We start from the raw sequence: 26,340 nt of genomic DNA on the forward strand, positions 1-26,340 counted from the left end.
GCTCAACATCTCACAGATGATGCGTTAGCCCTTTCACTTGACGCAGAGAAAGCGTTTGATCGCATCGAATGGAACTACCTTTTCACGGTCATGGAAAAATTTGGCTTGGGTACAAAATTTATTGATAAAGTGCGTTTACTTTACGATCATCCTTCTGCTCAAGTGAACTGTGGTGGATTTCTATCTGATACCTTTACAATCAAGAGAGGGACACGCCAAGGTTGCCCACTATCCCCCCTTCTGTTTCTTTTAGCTATGGAACCTCTAGCTGCAACCATCCGTCAATCCGATGAAGTTTCTGGTATTCCCCTCCCTATTGGACATTCTAAAATATACCTGTACGCTGATGATATTTTACTCACCCTTACTCGTCTTCCTCAGTCGATCCCCTCTCTTCTTCAGATTATTAATGATTTCTCTTCCTTTTCAGGTTATAAGATTAATTGGGACAAAAGTGAGGCTCTACCTATTTCTAATGGTACCACAAAAGCTGCCATCTTTGGTTTTCCTTTTCGTTGGCAGGCCTCACGCCTCAAATACTTGGGTGTCCTAGTTAATAAAGGGTTACAGGACATGGTTACAGATAATCTATCTCCTCTTATCTCCCAAATGCGTCGGGACTTTGATAAATGGAAGGCTCTGGGTCTTTCTCTCTGGGGTAGGGCTCAGGCTGTTAAAATGGTTACTCTTCCGAGATTTATTTACATTCTAGGCATGCTTCCCCTACAGATTCCCTTATCCTTACTCCGATCAGTAGATGCCCAGATTAAAACCTTCATTTGGGGTAATGCCAAGCCACGTCTTGCCATAACTAAGCTGAAGGCTCATCAGTTATCTGGTGGCATTGGTCTCCCATCCATTGAACACTACTCCTTGGCGTTACATATCTCCCAACTCTCATATTTTTTACCTGGTATTAAAGACTTGCCACAATGGGTCCAAATAGAACGACATCTTCTATCCTCAGAATCGAATCTTACTCCTTTGTATGGTAGTGGCACTAGCCGTCTTGACCCGAAAAATCCGATTTTATCTGCCATGCATAAATCCTGGCAGAGAAGTCATAGGCTGTTGGGTTCGAATCCAAGAATTCATATCAAAGCCCCCCTATGGAATAATTCGGGCATTCGTATCAATGGTCGTATGTTATCCTGGCCTGAATGGCGTGCTGCAGGTATCCTTTATCCGGATCAGCTTCTGCATGATGGGGATTTTAAGCCATTCTCTCAGCTAAGAGTAGAATTTGATCTTCCCCTACACCATTCTTCTAAATACCTCCAGCTTCAGCAATGTCTGAAGATCCATATGGGGTCACCGCCATGGATATTACAAGATTCCCCTATTTTATCCTATTTGCACGTTTGGGGGAAATTTAAAGGTGTTACCTCCGGCATATATAAAATTTTATCGTCCCACCTCTTCTCTAAACCCCTTTCACATGATCTTCAGCGTAAATGGCAAGTTCGCCTCTCAATTTCCTTTTCTGACATTGAATGGGATCTGATTCTGGAGAATTTGAACAAGGGAGCCCGTGAATCAAGGCTTAAATTTTGTCTTTTTAAAATACTACACGATTGGCACTGGTCTCCAGTCAAATTGCACAAAGCTGGCCTTCTTTCCCATTCCAATTGCTGGAGATGCTCCAATTCAGGTTGCGATATTACTCATATCATTTGTGATTGCCCTAGTATCCGATCTTATTGGGCTTACATTGGTATTACTTTGAATTCCACTATGCCCCTAAAATTGCCACTTACACCAACTAATATCCTCCTGCATGATGTCCGCCACTCCCCAAAGCTCTCGAAGCCACAACTCCGTCTTTTTCATATCTCACTGGCTACTGCTAAAATATGTATCCTGCGTCATTGGAAATCATCTTTGCCTCCCTCTCAGGAAGATTGGTTGGTAGCGATGATACAGACTGCCTCACATGAACGCACAATCTATAATCTTCAGGATCAAGCTGACACCTTTCTCCGAATTTGGTCTCCATTTCTTACATCAAATTCTGCTAACTCCCCTGCTTCTACTTCTATCCAAGCACATTAATCTGCTTCTATCCTCTCTTGTCCTTTGTTTATTTCTTTTCTTTTCTTGTCTTCTGTACTCTCTGTTTTATTCGCTACAGTGTTCATCTGTCTTTATCTAATCATTTTACCTTTGTTTTATCTATTTATTTATATTTCCTGCACTTCTATTGTCTAAGCTCCTTCCCTTTTTCCTCCCCTTATAGGTTATGTCTTTATAATATATCATTCTATGTCTTGACATAATTATTACTTCAATTAGTATTTATATATTTAAATGCATATTTATATCATATTTATCTAATATTTATTCATCAGTATCTTTTTGCACTATTTCTCTCAACATGGATCTATTTTCTCTTCATTTTCTGTTGTTTATGCTTTGATGTATTTGTTTTACAAAACTTTAATAAAAAATTTCAACACAAAAAAAAAAAAAAAACAAAGGCCACATAAGCGGGCAGGGTGAGCACACATTGACCCCTAGGGCCAGTTTAAAAGTGTATTAAAAAAAAACTGTCACATTTTGTGGTAGCATTTGCTGATCTAGCATTTGCATCCTAGCTTCGACATTCAGTGTCGATTCGAAATTCTCCACAGTAATAAACCAGGCTGCAAGAGAATCACCACACTAGGCTTACAACACTGGACACTGCAACTTGATGAATAGCAATGGCCATTTTTCTAGCAAAGTCAGAATGGAGGTATTTTGACGAACTGCACTAGATCTGTTTTCTACTAATGCAAGATATTATACCTAGAAGAGCTTAAGAAACAATGTCATAGCAGGAAAAGAAATCATCTGCAAGGAACTTTTTTTATCTAACAAATTGCTGAAGATTTTTTAATACTGTATTCACACGTTTTCATATATGTTTTGTAAAACTGACTTGTACTTAATTATTTGTAGTTCACAGAAATTCTTTAAAAAAAACAGTATAATTTTAAAGCTCAAATTACCTTAATGACCTTGTACCGCTCCAACAGACGGCATAGCATTCGGGCTTCCAGCTTTCCCACATTCATAGACCGTCTTATTTCAGACTGAGACACCCCTTTAGTACCAACGTGTTCTACTGTTGAAAAATAGAATACTAATTTGATTTATGGGACATTATTAAAAGAAGTCTTTTTTTCTTTTTATAACAGCGCTCACTCGATTTTCTCTGTTTTAATGGAATAAACTGATTCCATGAACAAAATTTTGCTATACTAAGACATAAAATAATGTGTGACTACAGCATTGAATGACAGTTTGCAGATACACAAACTTGTTGCGATGTTATTCAAATAAACTGGTGCACGGCCAGTTCTACATAATCTTCTCAACCTGTCTGTTCCACATTCTGCAGTATTAGTTGATACAAGGTTTACATACTAATATATTATCAGTAAATGTGTAGCGATAAAATTGGGTTCTATCATTCCTAATTAGCTTAAGAGCTTAGTAAGAAAAATAAAGGTAGTAAAGTGGCAACATTCAAACTTTTTTTTGACTAGCATTTTCAGACAAACATCAAAAACGTCACAGTATCAACTTAGACCATTCTTTACATGGCATTCAAATGCATCAGGTAAAAAATTGCATACATTAGTGTTCTCAGGTGCGGACTAGCTTAATTTACATTTAGTTGCACAGTTCTATGACATAACCCACCCTCCTCTCTCAGCATTCAGCCTGTCCACGGAATACCAATAGGTCGCTGTAAAGTCTAAAAGAGGAAAAGGGACCAATGACACACATGGTCCAATTGCAGATCAACCATACATATGGTTCACGATATGCACATGTTATACAACAATCTGCTGTGGCAGAGTGGGCTAAAGAACGGTGATGGATCAAACCCAGATCTGTTGACTGGGTGTGAGTGTTTGATTGGTTCTGATGCTCCGTCCATCACCACCCCCTTTTGTACTGCTATACTGCGGGCAGCTCCCCCCCCCCCCCCCCCGAGTGACCAGCGATGGGGCGTCCTGAGCATCTTCACTGTGTTCCTGAAGGTATGATATTAGTGGCCCCCAAATATCTTTGGGGCGTGATGCAGTCGGCAGTAGTTCTGCATAGGTTGTTAGTTGGTTTTTACTATAGATTAAGTAATGTAACTAGTCTTTGAATTTGGGAACCCTCCCTCTGCCCCATTGGCAAGCCACCCTCCCCTTGGCTAGAAGTAGGGCCAGCACAGTGAACTTTCTACGCACCTTAAGGATATCTGCTGTGTATCCCAGCAGCGCAAGTAGGGGGGATAGTGGTAAGAATAGTGTAATCATTTCAGCTAGCACCTCCAACACCTCCTGCCAATAAACCTGGACTTGGGCACAGGACCACGCCAAATGCAGGAAGTCAGCCCCCTCTTGATGGCAGCGCATACATCGGTCACCTTCCTGAGTTTGTATTTACGTAGCAGTGTGGGTGTGTAGTAAGTTCAATGCTAAATCTTTAAGTGAATTATGCGCAGTCTGCTCCTAGCTGTGATTTCTGCGGTCTGCACGCAGCAGTAATTCCATTGTACATCTGCTAAGGGGGATTCCATGTTTCGATCCCATGCGCATCTGGCACCTGACGGCACCGGCGGCCTTTCCAGCAGTGTTGCCCGATAGATGTGAGAGACAGCGTGTGAGGGGCCAGACATCTTTAATGTGGTGTGAAGTACCTCCAGCGGGGTAGGCTCATGCGGGAAACTCGGTGTATTGACCCGTATTTAATGTTTGAGTCTTACGTATATGAAGACCTCCAAGGGGGTAACTCTGACCCCGGTCAGTAGCTCTTTGGTCTTTAAACCTTCACTTGGGATACAGGTCGCCCCATGTATGCAACACCCTCTTGCGCATCATGTAACAGCATACAGCTTCCTGCGTGACTGGGGCTCATGGAAGGTATGGCAACGGCACTAGTAGGGAATAGGGAAGGGCCTTATCCGTTACCTTTATCAAGCATTGCCAGGCGCTATTGGTGCAGGAGACTGTGTGGTGTGATACCTTCTCGCCTGGGACTTGCGACCCCAGCAGGGACGCAAGTGGTGTAGGTGACATATAGCCTTGCTCAATGGCCAAGTGTGGCATGAAGGGCGGCGGGTGGAGACAGTATATGGTGTAGTGGGCCTGGGCGCTGAGATAGCACAGTTACATGCCTGGAGCTTCAAAGCGTCCCCTGGAGAATGGCTGCGTCAGAAGGTTCCAGCTCAGTCAAGGTTGCCTCCCACCCCAGGCCAGCCTGATGAGCAATGATTGAATCGTGTTTAAAAAGTTGCGCCCTGGGGGGTAGGGTATATTAAGAAATAAATAGAGTAACTTGGGGAGGATGTTCATTTTCATCAGGCCCACTCTGCCCGCCAGGGAGGATGGGAGGGTAATCCATGGGTCAACCCATGTGGTGATCATATGTATCGCAGCCCCATAGTTAGATCTAATCGTCTCTGCAGGGTTCTAAGTAATGAAAACTCCCAGGTATTTTATTTCGTTTTCACACCAACTTAGCGGATAATCAGGGGTAAATCTAGGAGTATTAGGGGCGAGTGGGAAAATCTGCCACTTGCTCCAATTCAATTTTATCTCAGATAGATGACCAAACCTAATAAACTCTCTCAAAATGGGATTGAGACTAACGCTGGGGCCTCGAAGGTATAGGGTAATGTCATCCACATACAGCGATATGAGGATTTGACGGGAGCGATAGATTATGGTGTATTCTCTGCGGTGTTGCCTAATTTTGGCTGCTAGGGACTTAATGGCCAGGGCAAAAAGCAGCTGGGATAATGGGCATCCCTGGCGAGTACCTAGTACCTTAATGGAAATTGGGTCAGAATATGGCTTGTTAATCTGGACCACCACTTTCGGTTTAGAATAAAGTAAATGAATCCAAGCTAAAAAAGGGGCGCGGGAGACCCATTCTGCCCAGTATGTAGTCCCACTCCAGGGAATGAAATACCTTTGTGGCATCTAAACAAATCCCAGCTATCGCGCAGTCCGGGTCAATATCATTAAGGAGCGCAAATATGGTGTGTAAATTGTGGGAGGTGGCTCTGCCCGGGACAAATCCTGCCAGATCTGGTAGAATTAAACCATCCATAAGCAGGGACAGTCGGTTGGCTATAACTTCAGCTAGTATCTTCCTATCACAGTTGATTAAGGATAGAGGTCGGTAGGCCTCGCATTTATCCGCAGTCTTGCCTAGTTTGAGCAGGGAGATAAATCAGAGCTTGCCGCATGGAAGGAGGGAGAAACCCCGAGTCTCGCGCCTCGTCAATTACTTGTTTGAGGATGGGGATCAATTGGTCACTATAGCATTTATAAAACTCGTCTGGTAGGCAATCATGACCTGGAGCCTTGCTTCAACCCATCCCCATGATTGCGGCTCGTATCTCGTCCTCAATGTCGGCTGACAAAAACTCCCTATATGAATCGTTGATCCAGCCATGGTCTGTATCCTCAAAATATGCAGCTATGAGGGAGGCCGGCCCACCATATGATAGAGCGCTGCGTAATATTCAGTGAAAGTACGAAGTATTTCTCGGGAGTCTGTATGTGTCTGCCCATCCACGTCCATGATTTCCAGGATTTGGTTGGCAAACCTAGGGACCCTGCTAACCTCAACTAGCGCCCTGCCAGGGCGTTCCCCCTTCCCATAGTGTCAGACAATGTGGTATTTCGATCGGGATTTGGCTTCCCGCTCGGCTTTTGAGTATTCCACTAGGAGCTCTTTGAGCGTCAGACGAGGACGCGATGCACGCCTCAGTGCTTTTCATGTCTAATTCTAGCCTGCACAGTGTGCCTCTAATAAATTGCAGTACCCCCCGCTCTTTGCTATGCAGAGGCCTCTAATAGTAACTTTAAAGCACTCCCAAACGCAAGCAAGAGTAGAGACGCTGTCAATATTACGTGGGAAGAAGTCTATTTCCTGACGCAGTTCCTCTATCAAGGTGCTATCGAGCAAAGTTGTGGGCAGGAGCCTCCAGGAACGGTAGGGAGATTCCGCTCTAGGTGGTTCCAGTTTCATAAGGACCGGGGAATGGTCCGAGAGGTTGCGAGGTAGGTGGGTTGCCTCTCTGAGACAAGTATTCAAACCGGCTGATAGTAGCCAGTAGTCTATGCAAGACCAACTATTGTGCACAGACGAGGAGAATGTGCCGCGTGGGATGCAGGAAGCGCCATGCGTGGAAGATCCGATGTTTGGCTATTATGGCCGAGAGGTGTTTAGTAGCCTGTGGGTGGGATGTCAAGTGTGGGTGGGACGTCAAGTGTGGGTGGGATGTCAACTGCGGGTGTGACCGGTCTAACTCCAGCTCTATCGCCAGGTTAAAATCGCCTCCCCATATAAGAAATGTGGAGCCTATTTCTAAAATGCACCCCCATAGCTGAGTGAAGTAGTGTGCATCATCAATGTTGGGTGCGTAACAACTGACTAAAGTTAAAGTGTGGTTCGCTATTCTACTCCACATGATGCAGAATCAACCTTGGGGGTCTTGCACGGAGCCCAATGGGCTGAAGCCTAGGCTTTTCTTAATTAGAATAGCGGTGCCCCTTGCATATGTAGAGAAGGTGAAGAAGCAGCTATATCCAGCCCATTTTCTGCCAAACATTCGCTGTGCCCTGGGGGCCATGTGTGTCTCCTGTAGCATTGCTACCTGGACATGATGTCTGTCAAGATAATGTAGGACCGGTCGACGCTTACGAGGGTCACGAAGCCCTCAGACATTTCACGTCAGGCGTTTACGAGTTGGTGTTACATTAGCCATATAGGTTGAGGTAGCTGAGGACTTGAAATGTGTAAGGTAGCTTGTACAAAGAAAATCTGTGCCATGTACATTGTATGCAATTACATCGCATATAGCAATAAGTGATACCATGCAAAATGAAACAAACACTAATGGAGCAACCCCCCTCCCCCACCAATGCCTGCGGCCCAATCCCGCTGGGAATGATGACCCTCCCAACCTCAGAAAACCAACAGCATAGGCATTGTGTGTGGCAGTCTATAGAAGAAGCACCCCAACTAACAATTTCTGTTTTAAGTATAGGACAAAACATAGAAGGGGCATTGTTGGAAACTGCCCACTCCCACTCCGCAGGGTGGTGGTGGACCTTCCCGACACACTGTGGTAGCTTGGCTCGAGTGGTCAGGAAACAGGCGCAGTGCTAAGCATACAATATACCCATACAATAACCATGCGTGCATCCGTTCCAAAAACGACTCTACACCGTAAAAATTATGAAAATATTCTTTCTTTATCTTTTTCTCTTAGTTGCTGATTGGGAAAATAAATAACAATCACAATATACAAATTCTTAAATAGAGCAGGTCAAATAAATATTTGCGGTTCGCTGAAATAAATAGGGGTGATCATAAATAACAGGACATAAATACAAGTGCAATATATACAGACAATTAAATACTTTGAGGTAATAAATACTGTACCAATAAATACTGTACCAATAAATACTGTACACCAACAAGTCCTGTGGACCTATAAATACAGTGCAGCAATAAATAGATAAGAACTTAATAAATACAGTATCCCCAATAAATAATTAAAAGTATACAGCAACACTCATGAATCAGATGACACTTCAATTCTGAAGGGCTGATTTGGCCCAGGCACCGCTTGTAGGGTTGTGGTAGGCTTGAGGGGTACTACTCCCTGGCTGAGGCAAAGGCTGAGGCCTAAACTGAGGTAGATCAAAGGGGGGGGAAATTCCAATGCCCTGGCTTCCCTCTCCACACAACCTCTCTAGGTTAGTCCCAGTTCACCCCAGGCACAGTCAGGTGGGTTTCAGCACCTCCCTAGCCCCTTAGAGTAGTCTCTCAGGTCTCCACAGGGCCTTAGGCGCCCTCTACTCCACTTACTGCCCTTTTCTGATGTTCCGACGCCGCTGGAGTCGTGTCGACGCCGTGAGGCGGTTCCGGTTCGGTCTCGGCGGCCTCGGCACAATGTCAGTTCTTTGACGACGCCGGCAGGCGATTCCGGTCCGATGTCGGTGGCCTCGGTTCGACCTCTACCTTCGATTCGACGGCGTCGGGCAGTCTCCACACGATGTCGACTTCGGGCGGCTCCGGTCCGATGGCGCTCTCGGCTCCGATGACGTCGGCCGGCCTGGCCTCGCTGTCGACTTCCGGCGACTCCGGGGTGCGATCCTCACCCCCGACCTCCGGTGTTCCTCCTCACAGGTTCCGGGCGACTCCGGAGTGCGATCCTCACTCCCGACCTCCGGTGTTCCTCTACCTCGGTCTCCGACGACTCCGGAGGGCGGACTTCACCCTTCCGATGACGCCGCTCACTCGACCTCGGTTCACTTCCTTCTCGACCCTTGGTATTCCTCTCGACCTCCGTCGGCGCCCTCTTACGACCTCAGGCGGCTCCGGGTACGACGTCTGCTACCTCAGTCAGCGCCGCTTCTCCACCTCGGGCTCCAGGTCTTCGGCTACTCGACGCCAGGCTCCAGGGAAACCAGTTCTCAGGTCAGAATCTTGCTGTCTTCTTGGTTCTAAGGCCTGTTCCTGCTGTCCAGGTCCTTAGGATGGTTTTCTTCTGTCCTCTTCCCACACAGGGCTATAGGCTGGGATCCATCAGTAGGGACAAGTATCAAGGGTGGGTTTATGGACCCCACTCCAGGCACAAGTTTCCACCCCTGCTGCTTCACTCCTTCCTCCTTCACTGTTGTGCTCCTCTCTCTTCACCAGTCAGGTGCCAACTGCCAGCTCCAACTGCCAACTGCCTCTCTTATCCTCCCAACATTCTAAACGGTTTCCAACTGTCACACAGTTCTGGAATCTCCTGGAAGGTTCTGGAAGGTGCTGGTAGGTTCCAGTGGATGCTGGTGATGTCACAGGAGGCCACCATTTTGTGCTTCAGGCCCTCAGACAGAAGTTTCAGGGGTAGCTAAAATGGCTCCCTGAATCTGTAGCAACACTAAAAAGTCTGGTGGTTCCCAAAAAGGAAAAATTCAAACAGGGTTTGAGGCAAAAGTGGGACAAAATAAATAATGATGAGGAGGGACCACCCAAAGGGCTGACAGGTCTAACACGCGTCCCCCCCAGCTGAAAGTGGGGAGAGCTACCCAACCCCTTGGGAGTTCTCATCACTAAGGCGGAAATACCTTGAGAGACCGTCTGCATTGGCGTGGTCCACTCCAGGCCGATGTTCCACCTGAAAGTCCATCCCCTGTAGGGAAATAGACCACCTCAACAACTTGGGATTCTCCCCCTTCATTTGCATCAGCCAACGAAGGGGTCTGTGGTCGGTCTGAACCAGGAAGTGCGAGCCAAACAGGTATGGCCGCAACTTCTTCAGAGCCCATACCACTGCAAAGGCTTCACGCTCTATTGCACTCCACTTCTGTTCCCTGGGAAGTAGTCTCCTGGATAGGAAGACCACGGGTTGATCCAGACCCTCTTCGTTGAGTTGCGATAACACTGCCCCAATGCCATGTTCTGATGCATCTGTCTGGACAATGAACTTCTTGGAAAAGTCTGGGGCCCGTAAGACCGGGGCCTCGCACATGGCTTTCTTCAATTTCTCAAAGGCTTGCTGACAAGCCTCCGTCCAGACTACCCGTCGAGGTTGTTTCTTGGACGTGAGCTCCGTGAGAGGGGCTACGATGGTACCGTACCCCTTCACGAAGCGGCGATAGTATCCCGTGAGGCCCAAAAATGCTCGGACCTCAGTCTGTGTCTTGGGGGGTTCCCAGGCCATGATGGCCTCGATCTTCGCCTGGAGGGGTTGCACCGTTCCCCTACCCACCAAGTGTCCAAGGTACACTACCGACCCCTGCCCGATCTGGCACTTGCTGGCCTTGATCGTCAATCCAGCTTGTCTCAGGGCCTGGAGAACGGCTTGCAGGTGATGCAAGTGATCCTCCCAGCTGTTACTGAAGACGGCTATGTCATCCAGATAAGCAGCAGAGAAACTCTCCATTCCGGTGAGGATCTGGTTTACCAGGCGCTGAAACGTGGCAGGTGCGTTCTTGAGCCCAAAGGGCATCACACAGAACTGGTAGTGGCCATTGGGCGTGGAGAAGGCTGACCTTTCCCTTGCTCCATCAGTCAAAGAGATCTGCCAGTACCCAGAAGTAAGGTCAAAGGTACTTAGATATTGGGCAGCTCCCAGCCGGTCAATTAATTCATCCGCCCTAGGGATCGGATGAGCATCAGTCTTTGTCACTGAATTCAGTCCCCGGTAGTCCACACAGAACCTCAGTTCTGGTTGGGCACCCGGTGGTGCAGCTTTCGGTACTAACACCACCGGACTGGACCAGGGGCTGCTAGAAGGTTCAATCACTCCTAGCTCCAGCATCTTAGTGACTTCACTATGAATGCTGGCCTTCACCTTGTCTGACATCCGGTAGATCTTGGACTTCACAGGTGGGCTGTCTCCTGTGTCCACGTCATGGACGCACAGGTGAGTCCTACCCGGGACAAGGGAGAACAACGAAGAGTACTGCCCCAGGACCTGGCGACAGTCCTCCTGCTGTTCAGGAGTTAGAGATGGGGAGAGAATCACTCCCTCCACCGACCCATCCTTTTCCTGAGACGCAAACAGATCAGGGAGAGGTTCGCTTTCCACGTCCTCTCCTCCGTCAGTCACCATCATCAAGATGACTTCGGGCCTCTCGTGGTGGGGTTTGAGGCGGTTGGCATGCAGCACCCTTAGGGGCTGACGAGGGGTCTTCAGGTCCACCAAGTAGGTAGCCTTACCCTTCTTCTCCAACACCTCAAAGGGTCCTGACCAGCGATCCTGGAGGGCACTAAGCTCTCCTGGTTCGATCACCCACACCTTCTGGCCAGGCTCCAACTCCACCGGGTGAGCATTGTGGTCATACCACGCCTTCATCACTGCTTGGCTGGCTTCCAAGTTGTCAGAAGCTTGCTTCCACAACTTAGCCATTTGGCTCCGGAAGGCCAGCATGTAGCTCACCACATCCTGGGGGAGCTTTCTGGGAGTTCTTTCCCATCCGTCTCTCACCAGGTTAAGAGGTCCGCGTACAGGGTGCCCATACAGAAGCTCGAAGGGGCTGAAGCCCACTCCCTTCTGTGGCACTTCCCTGTAAGAAAAGAGCAAACAGGGTAGGAGGACGTCCCATTTCCTCCGCAGGCTTTCAGGCAGACTTCTGATCATGCCTTTCAAGGTTTTATTAAACCTCTCCACCAGACCATTGGTCTGGGGGTGGTAAGGAGTTGTGAACAGGTAGGTCACTCCACACTCCTTCCACATTGCCCGCATATACGCTGACATGAAGTTGGTCCCCCTGTCGGACACAACTTCCTTGGGAAAACCCACTCGGGTAAAGATCCCCATCAGGGCCCTAGCCACAACAGGTGCTGTTATGGTCCTCAGAGGTATTGCCTCTGGGTACCGTGTGGCATGATCCACCAGAACCAGGATAAACCTGTGACCAGCTGTAGTTGGCGGATCTAATGGACCCACAATGTCGATGCCCACCCTTTCAAAGGGGGTGCTAACGACAGGAAGTGGTTCCAGGGGAGCTTTCAGCTTCACCCCTGTTTTCCCACTGGCTTGGCAAGACACACATGTCCGGCAGTAGGTATCGGACGACACTTTCATCTGAGGCCAATAAAAGTGTGGGACAAGACGGGCGAAGGTCTTGTCTTGCCCCAGGTGTCCTGCCAATGGTATCTCGTGAGCCAACTCTAAAAGGAAGGCTCGATAACGTTGAGGGACTACCAAGGCTCGTGACGATCCATGTAGGGGTGCCTTGGGTTCACTGTAGAGGAGGCCATCCTCCCAGTAAACACTGTAGTTCCCTTCAACGTTCCCTGCTGCCTGGGCTTCGGCCTGTCGCCTCAGCCCCTCAAGGGTAGGGCACTCCCTCTGGCCCTGGCAGAATTCCTCCCTGGACGGGCCTCCCTCCACGTGCCACTCGGCCGGGATGGGTAGGTCCTCCAGGTTGGTAACGTCCCCCTCCGCAGACTCCTGGTCCACCACCTCCGGTGGCCTATCCGTCCTACGGGGTGGAGACGCCGAGGCAGGCTCCTCCTGTCCTCGGTTCTTCCCTTGACTGGCAGCTGGCTGGGCCTTTGTTCCAGGCTCCAGCCGAAATGAACTCCCTCTTCGGGTAGTCGCGGACCTTGTGCTAACACAGGCCCAGTCAGGTGTACCCAGCATCTCGGTGTGAGTCCGGTATTCCACCTCCTTCCAAGCGTTGTGCTCCATGTCATTGCCCAGCAGACAATCGACTGGCACGGCAGGGCTTACGGCAACTCGAAGTGAACCTGCAACCCCCCCCCATTCAAAGGGAACCTCAGCCACGGGATAGTGGCCGGTTCTGCCGTCAGCCATCGCGGCTGGGTGGAGTACATCGGGAATGACTTGCTCTGGTGACACCAGTTGGCTACGTACCATAGTCATACTGGCTCCTGTGTCTCTCAGAGCCTCCCCTCTTCGGCCATTGATGGTGATCCACTGCCCATACTTTGCAGTATTTGCGGGCACCTGGATCTTAGGAACCATCTCCCGTTCTCCCAGGGACACTAAAGTGACTCCCGCCCACTCCCTTCCCTTAGTTAAGGGCATCTCCTCCCCGAGCACTACACTAGCTACTCCGGGGGGCTTTCCTCCAGTGGGAGGGGGTGATCGTTTCTGACACTTCGGATCTCCTTTATAGTGTCCAACGCCACCGCACTCATAGCAATGGACAACCCTTGGCTGCTGACTCTGGCCAGGATTAGGGTTTCTGGGTGGGTTAGCCTTAGAGGTGAATCCTGTTCCCTTCCCTTGGAAGTTATTTTGGGGGCCTTTGGAGAACTCCTTTTTCTTTTCCCCTCCCTCTTTCTTCTGGGGGGCGCCCTGTCCGGCCTTTTGAGTATCCCCTCCAGTCCCCCTTGTGGACACCCGGGTACTAGCCCAAATGTCCGCCTCCTCAGCAAGCTTCCGGGGACTGGTCAGCTTGCTATCCACCAGGTGTTGCCGCAGTTCAGGGAAACATTTCTCGAGTAGGTGTTCCTTCAATACTAGGTCAAACAGCTCCTCGTAGTTCCTTACTTCACTGCCCTGAATCCAACCTTCCATTGCCTTCTTCGCATAGTCCAGGAAGTCCACCCAATTCTGCGTGCCCAGCTTGTGACTACCCCTGAACTTCTGTCTGTACTTTTCAGGTGTTAGTCCAAACTTTCTGATGAGCGCCAGTTTCATGGTGGGGTAGTGGGTCTGCTCATCCTCTTCGAGGGCCAATAAAGCATCCCTACCAGCTGGAGGCATGTACTTGTACAATCCCCCTCCCCAGTACTTCTCCGGAACCCCATGGGCCCTTAGTGAGACCTCATAGGCCGCTAGCCACTTGGCGATATCGTCGCCCACTCCATAGCTAGCCACTATGTCCTTTGGCAGGTATGGTTTAGATTCCCTGGTGATCTCTTGGGTTTGGCTGCCACCATTAGGAACAGGTTGTGCCCCGATTCTCAAGATCTGCAGATCTATTTCTTTCAGTCGCAATTCATGGGCCATCCTCTGCTCCTCCTTCTCCTTTTCCAGCCTTGCTAAGTCCCATGTGAGCTGTCTTTTCTCCCTCCGGTCCGTTAGCTCCACTTCAGACAAGCCACCGCTAGAGGCACGGCTGCCCCCCCTAGAAAGTGTCCTGGGCCCTGCTGACAGGTTCCCCACCTCAGGTTGGTACATCTCAGCCCCCTCGGGGTCAGGCTCTCCATCCCTGTCTTCTTCCTCAGCCTTGCTTTCCCTGCGTGCCTCCCCCCAAGCCCTTAAGCTGGTTTGGAGTGCACCCTTCTTTGCTCCTGGGGGACAGTACACCCCCTCTCGCTGGCAAAACTCCCTGAGTTGGGCCACAGTGTACGTGTCTAGATTTTCAAGAACAAACTCCATCTTGCCCACTCAGGTTAGAGGACAGGTTTTGTGCAGTAACAATGCAGGGGGGTACCTTTAATAATACCTCCTCCCACCACCAGAATAAATTTGGAAAAAACAAAAACCCACAATTAGGAAGGCCGCTTTGAGAAAACTCCCGGTGTAGGCCTATGGACTACCCACAGTTATTGTTGAGTATACGTAGGCACAGCTCTATCCCACCACTGAACACCAATTTATGTTGGAAACTGCCCACTCCCACTCCGCAGGGTGGTGGTGGACCTTCCCGACACACTGTGGTAGCTTGGCTCGAGTGGTCAGGAAACAGGCGCAGTGCTAAGCATACAATATACCCATACAATAACCATGCGTGCATCCGTTCCAAAAACGACTCTACACCGTAAAAATTATGAAAATATTCTTTCTTTATCTTTTTCTCTTAGTTGCTGATTGGGAAAATAAATAACAATCACAATATACAAATTCTTAAATAGAGCAGGTCAAATAAATATTTGCGGTTCGCTGAAATAAATAGGGGTGATCATAAATAACAGGACATAAATACAAGTGCAATATATACAGACAATTAAATACTTTGAGGTAATAAATACTGTACCAATAAATACTGTACCAATAAATACTGTACACCAACAAGTCCTGTGGACCTATAAATACAGTGCAGCAATAAATAGATAAGAACTTAATAAATACAGTATCCCCAATAAATAATTAAAAGTATACAGCAACACTCATGAATCAGATGACACTTCAATTCTGAAGGGCTGATTTGGCCCAGGCACCGCTTGTAGGGTTGTGGTAGGCTTGAGGGGTACTACTCCCTGGCTGAGGCAAAGGCTGAGGCCTAAACTGAGGTAGATCAAAGGGGGGGGAAATTCCAATGCCCTGGCTTCCCTCTCCACACAACCTCTCTAGGTTAGTCCCAGTTCACCCCAGGCACAGTCAGGTGGGTTTCAGCACCTCCCTAGCCCCTTAGAGTAGTCTCTCAGGTCTCCACAGGGCCTTAGGCGCCCTCTACTCCACTTACTGCCCTTTTCTGATGTTCCGACGCCGCTGGAGTCGTGTCGACGCCGTGAGGCGGTTCCGGTTCGGTCTCGGCGGCCTCGGCACAATGTCAGTTCTTTGACGACGCCGGCAGGCGATTCCGGTCCGATGTCGGTGGCCTCGGTTCGACCTCTACCTTCGATTCGACGGCGTCGGGCAGTCTCCACACGATGTCGACTTCGGGCGGCTCCGGTCCGATGGCGCTCTCGGCTCCGATGACGTCGGCCGGCCTGGCCTCGCTGTCGACTTCCGGCGACTCCGGGGTGCGATCCTCACCCCCGACCTCCGGTGTTCCTCCTCACAGGTTCCGGGCGACTCCGGAGTGCGATCCTCACTCCCGACCTCCGGTGTTCCTCTACCTCGGTCTCCGACGACTCCGGAGGGCGGACTTCACCCTTCCGATGACGCCGCTCACTCGACCTCGGTTCACTTCCTTCTCGACCCTTGGTATTCCTCTCGACCTCCGTCGGCGCCCTCTTACGACCTCAGGCGGCTCCGGGTACGACGTCTGCTACCTCAGTCAGCGCCGCTTCTCCACCTCGGGCTCCAGGTCTTCGGCTACTCGACGCCAGGCTCCAGGGAAACCAGTTCTCAGGTCAGAATCTTGCTGTCTTCTTGGTTCTAAGGCCTGTTCCTGCTGTCCAGGTCCTTAGGATGGTTTTCTTCTGTCCTCTTCCCACACAGGGCTATAGGCTGGGATCCATCAGTAGGGACAAGTATCAAGGGTGGGTTTATGGACCCCACTCCAGGCACAAGTTTCCACCCCTGCTGCTTCACTCCTTCCTCCTTCACTGTTGTGCTCCTCTCTCTTCACCAGTCAGGTGCCAACTGCCAGCTCCAACTGCCAACTGCCTCTCTTATCCTCCCAACATTCTAAACGGTTTCCAACTGTCACACAGTTCTGGAATCTCCTGGAAGGTTCTGGAAGGTGCTGGTAGGTTCCAGTGGATGCTGGTGATGTCACAGGAGGCCACCATTTTGTGCTTCAGGCCCTCAGACAGAAGTTTCAGGGGTAGCTAAAATGGCTCCCTGAATCTGTAGCAACACTAAAAAGTCTGGTGGTTCCCAAAAAGGAAAAATTCAAACAGGGTTTGAGGCAAAAGTGGGACAAAATAAATAATGATGAGGAGGGACCACCCAAAGGGCTGACAGGCCTATCATGTTTTTCCAGTTTCTGCACGAGAAAGTGCATGCGTAGATTCATGGAGTCCATCTTGGATTTGATTGAGGTGAGACTGACGAATCTTTAGAAGTATAACTTTGAAATCCTCCTCTTGTGTTGGACTGGGGTTGGTCATCACCTCATTGCGACGCCGCATCCTCACTAGGGGCCTTCTTCAACTCCAAGAATTGTAGTTTCGCCTGTTTGCCTTCGGCGCTGCCCATTATGCTTCTCGCTCCCGTAGTGTTTGTTTCGAATTGCGCTCAGTACACAGAGGTCCCGCACGGCAGCAGCGGGCCAAAAATGGCAGAGGTTTCCAGGTGAGATCCACAGGTTCACCCCCGCTCTGCCCACCAGGGTCTATGCAGCACCGCAGAGCTTTTCTCTTTCCGTCACCGTGTGCTGTTAGTCAGTCTGGGGATAGGAGACATTCACCATGGGCCGCTCGTTCACCAGGACGCCCCTATAGTGTGTGCAGGGGTTTAGTGTAGCCTGCCCTCTTTTTTGGCCTTCTCACCAGCTGTCTTCAGATCAGGAGGTTAAGAATTGCTCGCATTTTGTTTTGTTTTTCCCTGTGTGAGCAGCACAAGCCCTCGCTTCAGTGCCTCCTCTCAGGCCTCGGTGCAAAGCAATTGCCGCAGCTGCCGCACATACCCCTGCAGCATACCACCCATTCCAGGCCTACCATAGTTGCAGAGCTTTAATAGAGCTTTCACAGCCATCTCGGCAGCTTCGGTCCCCAACGGCACAACGAGGCGTCACCCAGAGGTCTAGCGCTGACAGTTCAGGAGCGGCCCAGAGCAGTTATCTCGGCTCACCTGCAGGTAAGCCTCGCAATCTAGTGGGACCGCAAATGAAAATGCTACTTACCAGTATGCATTTGTTCTTGGCATGTAGAGCTGCAGATTCACACACTATGCATAGATCGTCATGTTTGCACTTGGATGTTGTATTGGAATAAGTCTTTGGAAGTCACAAGATAGGTGACTCCTCCTCTGGACAATAGTGAGCATGGGCATCGACTCCATCTTCAGATTTTTTTTTCGCCAAGAAGGGAAATGGAGTTTTGTGAGAAACAGAAATAGATGTCCTTGTATGTTGTATCTAATTAAGATAATACTGGAACAGATCAAGGTAGCCAGGGAGGTGGGTGGGCGTGTGTGAATCTGCAGCTCTACATGCCAAGACCAGATGCATACTGGTAAGTATTTAAAAAACCAAGAGCAACCCATATGTCCTTGTGAATTGGGTATTGCCGGTCCTCACAGCGTCAGCAGTCGCAATCCACCTGACCCCTTAGTTCCAGGCTAGAAAGCGGAGCCCCAGGGATACCAGCGCCTGCTCACACACCAGTCGGCAGGCAGATCCACATCGGAGCCCCAGGCCTCTTCGCTGGTTCTCTCGTAGACTGTCTGGTCGCAGCAGGGGAACGCAGACTCACCGGCGCGCTTCCGCAACTCCTTCCAGCGGCATCAGGTTTTAGGCAAATGCAGTAGCAGACTGCAGTTTGTGGCTCACAGTCCTGCGGGATTCCAGGCCTCACCTACTTAACACCCAGCGGCCGCCATTTTGTAGTCTGCCTCGCAGCCCGGGTCCGAAGTCGGAGCAGGCTTCAATGGCATTAAAAACAGCTCCACGGGTGTCATAGGATAGTTTTTCCGTTGCTCACCATGTTTAGAAGTCGTTTGGCGGAGTGCCCGAGCAAGTCGGCGCTCTGTATGTGCAGGATGATTAAGGATGTTGCTCCCGGGGTGACAGAGCCTCACTAGGGTGCGGCCATCTTGTCCGACGGCTCTCTAGCGCCCCGCAACATTCAAACTTTAAGCAAACACAAAGGCAGCATGAGGAAAGTGTGAATCTTCAACTTTAAAAGGGACAATCGTTGTATTAGAAGATACAAATGTTCCGTCACTCCAAACATGCACATTCCTCAAAATACCAGTAATGCGAGACGTATTGCATTGCAAATGCTTCTTTAACATGTTAGTCTACATCGGAAAGCACATACAGTAGCAAAAGAGTTCCTGTACATAGATACAACACCTTCTCAAACCTCACCAGCAGTGGGGTAACTCAAAAAGATGACCCCCCCCCCCAATCTCCCACCCCGCAGAAGGTAAGGAGGGGTAATTAAGCAGGGGCACAACTGGACCTCAACTTGGTGGGGTTTGGGGGGGCTGCCAACAGGTCAACCAATGGAGGATAGGATGGAGCTACTCTTGAAACCAATACAGGAAAATAGATAAATTGTGCAATTTAAATATATTTATCAAATCTGATACGATTATCACAAACATGTTTTAGCGGGTTTGTCAATGTTTATAGCCTAGGTTACTGTTCAAGATAATTCAAAAAGGAGAATGAGCAAGAAAACCACAACACAGCTTCTATAGATTTCAACCAAAAGCACTCTGGAACCATTTTTTGCAGTTATTAAAAAATAACGACCCTTTTTGCCAATTCTCCTAAGCGTTCCTTCTGTGAAATGATGATTTCATTAAATATTTTTTAAAGTCATCTTCAGTAAGAAGCTGCTGACTGTTGATCAAAGGTACATTTTCGGTGTGCTCATCAGTACATTGCAACATATGCTTGTTTGAGGCTGCAGCCATGTACAGGTTTCAGAGCAATGAGCTTGGTGAGTGAACTTGATGTGTGTCTTGCAAGTCTCAGAGTGGATTCATGCCTCTTACATTCCTCCTGAGATTGGATAGGTAGATGCCAATATTACCACCTGCTAATTACTCTGCCGGGATCCTGCACAAGCACATCGAGGACTTTCCATATCAAATGACCGAGCTACATCAGAGAACGCTGCCAGGCCCAAAGAACTGACAAAAAAGGTAGTTACCATGAAATAACGTGGCAACACATCGAGTTATAGCATAGAAAGGACATATGAATTTATTCAAGCACAAGAACGCATAGAATGTGTGTAGCTGTTGGCCAATGTCCTTCAAGGAAGTCACTCCAACAGAAACAGAAGTAGTGCCATTTACTAGGATATGTTATAACAAAAGCCAATGCTTCCAATTTTGCTCAGAAGTCCCAGCACCTAAAGTTTGAAATTCATTAAAATATTAATGCTCTTTTTAAATCCTGCAGGGGCAATATGCATTATAAAATGCAAAAGTTGATACAAATTCCTCCAAAATCCCTTTCAAATAACTGATCACATTCTCTATAATGTCTGTCCGTAAATGATAGCAATTAAACTGGCTTCAGTGGAGAAAGGGTCAGTCTTGAAAGGGCCACAGGAGAGAAACAAGGTAGACTTTTTCCTTTTTAGAGGTATGAGGTATCTTGAAGTATTAAAACTGAGTAGGGGGGATGTAGGGTTGGGCTTGCTGGATTTTGAGCTTTATTATGTCACATTGCAGCTGACAGAAAAGAGATTGAAGAATGCACTCTTTCCCATAAGCGTCTTTGTCGTTTGATTGTAGAACCATATTATTGAGTGCGAGCAGATGCTGTGATCTGTCCCAAAAGTCACAGAACTATAAGAAAATATCCAAAAAGGGACGTGGCTTAGGCACCCATCAGTCGTACTGCTTAGTGCAGGAATGTTACCTCACAATGGGCTCCTTACAGCTGCAGCATGGAGTGAGATGGTGTGCTTCGGAGCCCAACTGTCAAACCCACCTCCTGAATAGCATGTTAGAGGCGGATACACTGCAAGTGTGTCTAATACAAGGCTGGCGAAAAGTCACGGGGGTGCCGGTGGTGGGGACAAAGGTCGCAACGGTGTGCGACAGTGTAATCTGTTGAGTGCTCAAGCTTCCACCATTTACTAGATCTCACCCCACTGGACTGGCTTCAGCCATTCTGTCAAATCACTGATGTCATGACACTGAGCGACTAAATGGCGGTGGGCTGCCACCTACTGGGAGACACTACTCCGCAGAGGAATCCATTACATTAGAGGACACCAAGGAGAGCTTTGGGGTTGCTGCGACGCAATGTTTGCAATCTATGAAGCTTGTACGCACCACCAGAGATACCTGGACAGACTTTTCGAATATACCATCGGTGTCCCACATGCTGGAGGTCCTACGTGAGGGCGGACATGGAATACAAATGATTGGCAGACTGTAACAGATGCTGACTGCAGATCGACCAACACCAATGGTTACAGCGTGACAGACATGGAACACTTATTTTCAAACCCCCCAACTGATACAAAATAGGTGTTGGTTTAAACTCACACACTTTCATTTTTTAAATCTGACATTTAGGACTCCTGATAGGTTACATAAAATGTATCATAACAGGTTAGCTAAAGTACCCTAAATTTAACAAACCAGGTGCCAGATTCATCCATATGACATGGACATGTAAGATGGTATCTAGATACTGAAGGAAGTGGTTGGGAGACTAGGACGAGTATAATAATATTTGTTTATTTCGGGCAGAGCCCATAAAACACAGTTAAAACAACGGACACACGCTTACATCCTTTGATAGAATGTGCAATGTAGAAAACATCAAAGTTCGGTTGCCATACTATAAAAACATGCTAAAAATAGGTCTATAACAATTTAAAACATCTACTTCGAGTTTTTAACCAAGCATAACAAACGGTCTAAATGTAATATAATGATTACTATAAAAAGATATAAAGTGCTGGGGCAGGGTTCCAGGTACTGCCCTTAATAGCCAACCAGCTTGCTAAAACAAACTATTCTAATACGTTTCTGTGGTGGAATCGCATCCTCTGGTGCACCTAACGATCATGGGAAAATTCATGTGATCGCACAAGAGGACATGCGCAGAGTAATGGTCTAAAAGGGGTCATAGAAAAATATATAGAATCATTTCAAGGTAGTTTGTTTGGTCATTAGATAAATAAGCAGAGGATAAAAAGCAGAACCAATGATGACCGTATTTATCCTGCCAGGGCTTGCTCTATCAATTTTATCTATCGTATTTATGGATTGGGTAGGACTTTCTTCCTTAGTATCCAGGCACTGTACAGGTACCTGGAGACCGCATAAGCTAGAAGTTCTCTAGAGTAGCTTTTAAAGAGTCTTGTGGCTTCCCAGTAATGCCTCACTCTCATAAGTGTACATGGGGCTAACAGCCATTTTGTCTGCACTTTCTAATATAAAGGGCAGAAAAACATGAAATGGATGTCGGTTTCCTATACATAAGAACAATTTGGCCAGAAATCTGTCTGAGGGGATGGTTTGGCCCATTTTGATGTATGTGCTCTCAGGGGGGAGTAGCCCGCATCTGTGTTGCACATATAAGCATTTAGACTGGTGTGGGGGCACCCTATCCATGTATAGTTCGAATCTTGGGGCGCACTTATGATTCAAGAACTTGTCAGTCGAATGGGCTTCCCATGTTTGCAATAGAACTGCCTCTCAATATAACGGTTTTACTCTTGGAACGTCTCCTTTGACAATTGATTCAGGGGAGATCCATAGCCCACTCATACCTACTCTGTGCGATGTTTCTTTGATGTTCTTAAGCCATGGGGTTCTCTGGTCGCGGTCTAGAGCTAGGAAATCTTTTACAAAGTCTCTGTATGTTGCCAGTTCTTGGGAGGACCATAATCTAACCCATTATAACAGAGATTTTAGTAAAACTGTTAATTGAATGGGATTGAGGCTTAGAACTAAATGCAGTGGGGTAACAGGTGAGCTTAAAAGTTTAAAAAGTGCCTCAAACTTTCCACTTTTGTTAAAATTTCTGCTGTAGCGTAGCCCCAAACCTCCGCTCCATATATTGCGGATGCTACTACTGAGGCTCTGTATAAGGTGATAGCCGGGAGACCGCTCCTCCCGATGCAGCCTTGCATCTCCTCACTATAGAAGAGGCTTTCTGATGGAGGACGATTTTACTTTGTTCCATCTGGGGCCCCAGGTTTGAGTATCACCCAGCCTCACCCGAAGGTAATCAAAGTGTGAGACTTTTTCAAGAGGAAGCCCCTCTACAGTCACATTGCCTCGACATCTTTTGTTGGGATTTATCATCATAACTTTACATTTTGACAGATTAGCAGGGTGTCAGCTGCAAACATTAGTATTGGTGTTGGTATTCCTGTCAATCTAGGGGCATCGTGTTCGCATTCCATGAGTTCCCTCACTGCGCCATTAATATATAGCCTAAAGAGTGTTGAAGCGAGGACGCATCCTTGTTTGACCCATTGCCGAATCTTTATCCTGTCTGTCATGTCCCCTGTGGTGTTCCATCTTGCCCTCGCACAAGTTTTTTCATGGAGCAATTTTAGTATTCTTAGTAAGGCTAGGACGAGTGACTGGGGTGGGCATCCAACTGTCAATTCGGCAACTGTTTGTTGGGTACGATACCCAATCCTAAAAAGAGGGTGATGCACTGTAGGTTTGTAAAGCTGGGCCTTCTGCTGGTAAAACAGGTAATTGCGATACACTGGGTGGCTAGTGCAGGGCCCACAACAGATGGATGGCGTCAGGACATATTGGAGTGGGCACTGGTGGAAGGGATCCATCTCAAGCAGATACGGACAGGCAAAAAGGTTGAGGAAGACTGGAGAGACTGGGCAGACATGCTTCATCGCCTAACTGTTAAAGAGCGATCATTAGATAATGAACAGTCCTCGCAGACGGACGGACAGTAAAGGTCAGGGATTCTGCTGGGGAGTGTTGGATCATATTCTGCTCATACGGTACAGACCATGGGAAAGGGGATCGAGCTAGCAAGAGGGTGGACCCCGGTAACGCCATGATGTTGTTCACTTTGCCTGGGGGTTGGGGGTTGTTTGGTTTGAACTTGTGTTGTAAATTGTTTACTTGAGCTTGGCATGTCAAGAGTGGAGCAAAAAATAGTAGGGCTCCCAGTTGCCGGTAAGTGGCTGTACAACACCACTTATGTCCTACCCCTTTGAATGACAGTGTGTAACTGATTATTATGCTCATGTTTGAAATTGCAATAAAACTGTTTTAAAAAAAGTTAAAAAGTCAGTTCTAGAGATAGTATCCAACTTCAGATATGGATAAATATCTTCAACAAGACACTTTTTTATAGTTGTCTATGCTATCTTTGAAATGGAGTTACCTGAATTGGAAAGTCAAACTAAGTTTGCATCAAAAGAATTGCAATAATTTATGGTCCTTATTCTTTACTAAATTCATTTGAGCCAGAGTCTTTGTATGGACTCAAGTAAATTGTTATACGCTGCTGACACAGGTAGCCTGCTTGCTAATGTTGTGCTTCATTTGGCAAGGTCTTTCTGAAAATGATTTGTATAGAATTTTAAAAAGTTTGCCAAAACGCCTCAATGGTCAAATGTAATTATGGTCACGTATTCCTCTGAATGAGAACTCCACAGGCACCCTCACACGTCCCTCACATTTCAACTATAGAGGGAGAAAATGGATTTTGGGAAATAGAATTTTTTAAGCAATTACATGGTTACCAAGAGGGCGTTTGCAAAGGGGGTGCAAGAGGGTGTGCAAGAAAGGAGAGTCCAAGCTGCCATGGGGGACCTACACTGATTCTACACTGACTTCACCCAAGTCAGAGTTTACATCCATTCATGTCTCAGTACAATAGATCCTCCCACAAATGTGAGGTATTGTTCTGTTCGGCAGGGGTGTGGGAATACAGCATGCTTGGACTCAGAGTTGGCTTCCAAAAATCCAAACTTTGGCATCGGTAGGGCACCCAGGTTAAAAAATCATGCTAGCATCTACAGAGTCCAACCACCCTTGACTATCCAGTAACTTTAGTTTTCAGAAATGCCACAGGAATGAAAGGGGACAGCAGACATAGGAATACTACAACCATCTCCAAAGGAAATGGAGAGGAAATTCGGTATTTTTATGCATAGATTGGCTTTTCGCAGGACATTTCGGATAAGAACATTGAATGGTTTCTTACCTGTAATCCTAATTCTTACTCAGGAGAATCGCCATAGAAATCATAAGCATTCAATAGTGCCGCCTACATGCAGGGACCATGGGGCAGTACTTTCAAAATCACATTTTTACAGTATCATTGCCTTACTTCCGAAAGGCCAGGAGGTACAGGCTACATTGCCAATCAAAATAATTTGCTTTAAAAAATGGAAGAAATAAAGGCATAAACCTTTGAAAGAAACTAAGAATAATTAAAAGGGTCCTTAGAAAAATAATGTACACAAATTCTTTATGGCTACCCAGAAGCACAAGTTACTTACTTGTGTAACGATATATCTGTAAGAGACATTAGTTAGTGAGATTCCTTACCTTAGAATATCCCCAGGCATCAGACTGGATCCGGAAAGTTTTCGTCAGCAGTACCCCTGCGCGTCGGTAGGCATCGTCGTGAGGCTCCATGTATGTCGAGATGATGTCGTTGGAGCTACTTAGACGTGCCCACACACGCGGACGTCAGTTCTGTACACGATTTTCCGCGCAAGGAACGCAGAGCCATGCCAGACACCGACTACTGGTGCATTAAAACTAGGGTCCTGAAAGGGATGACCTCAACCCTAGAGACCAGTTTGCAGAACGGGGAGGATAGGCAGGCGGTAAGGAATCTAGTACTAACTCATGTCTCTTACAGATATATTGTTACACAAGTAACTTGAGCATCTGAAAGACACGTTAGTGATATATTCCTTACCTTAGAATACTTACCCAAGCAATACCAACTCCGGTGGTGGGTCTGCGAAGTGAGATTACACCAGAAAGTCACGGAGAACCGAACGGCCAAAGAAGCCATCTCTCCGGACTTGACTGTCAAGGCAATAGAGCTTAGTGAAAGTGTATAGCGAGGCCCACGTGGTCGCCTGACAGATGCCACGCAGTGGGACACCGCGTCCCAATGCTGTAGTAGCCGCCATCGCCCTGGTCTAATGGGCGCGAGAGTAGGATCTGCCTCTTATGATGCCCCCACTTTTTTCTGATGTTTACACTGGTTTCTGGATATAGTCTGGCTGGGACCCTGCTAATCAGGGCCCCAGCCACTCTGTTCTCTCTAAACTACTTGGAGTGCATATTAGGTGCACTAGTGATTGGATAATGTGGTACCTTATGAGCCCCTAGTATATGGTACCTTAGGTACCAAGGGCCTAGGTACTTCACAGGCCTACCAGGGGGTGAAGCATGTATTATGCCAACCCTGGGAAGCAGACTAAATCTGAAACCACAGGCCTGCTACTGCAGCCTGGGTGAGGTAGTGTTAGCACTCCTCATTGAGATATAGGTTCACTATATCTCTCCTTGCACACCCATATAAACCTATCAGTCACCCCTAAGGCAGGCCCTATCAATCCTGAGGGCAGGGTGCTTGATTTGCATGTGAGGGGGTG

At 47.8% G+C, this 26,340-nt stretch overlaps 1 protein-coding gene across 2 annotated transcripts in view; it reads right to left on the minus strand.

Moving 5' to 3' along the window:
• GTF3C1 (general transcription factor IIIC subunit 1) overlaps positions 1–26,340 on the minus strand; it is a 1,956,011-nt gene that overhangs the window by 1,596,772 nt on the left and 332,899 nt on the right. Inside the window, exon 8 of one of the 2 annotated variants that reach the window (XM_085632176.1) lies at positions 2,991–3,103. In XM_085632176.1, the coding sequence (XP_085488302.1) occupies positions 2,991–3,103 (113 nt within the window). Of the gene's footprint in view, positions 1–2,990; positions 3,107–26,340 lie in introns of both variants that reach the window. The other variant, XM_085632175.1, reaches the window with a different exon arrangement.

The sequence above is a fragment of the Triturus cristatus genome, chromosome 10, assembly GCF_964204655.1.
Source record: "Triturus cristatus chromosome 10, aTriCri1.1, whole genome shotgun sequence".
Lineage (NCBI taxonomy): Eukaryota > Metazoa > Chordata > Amphibia > Caudata > Salamandridae > Triturus > Triturus cristatus.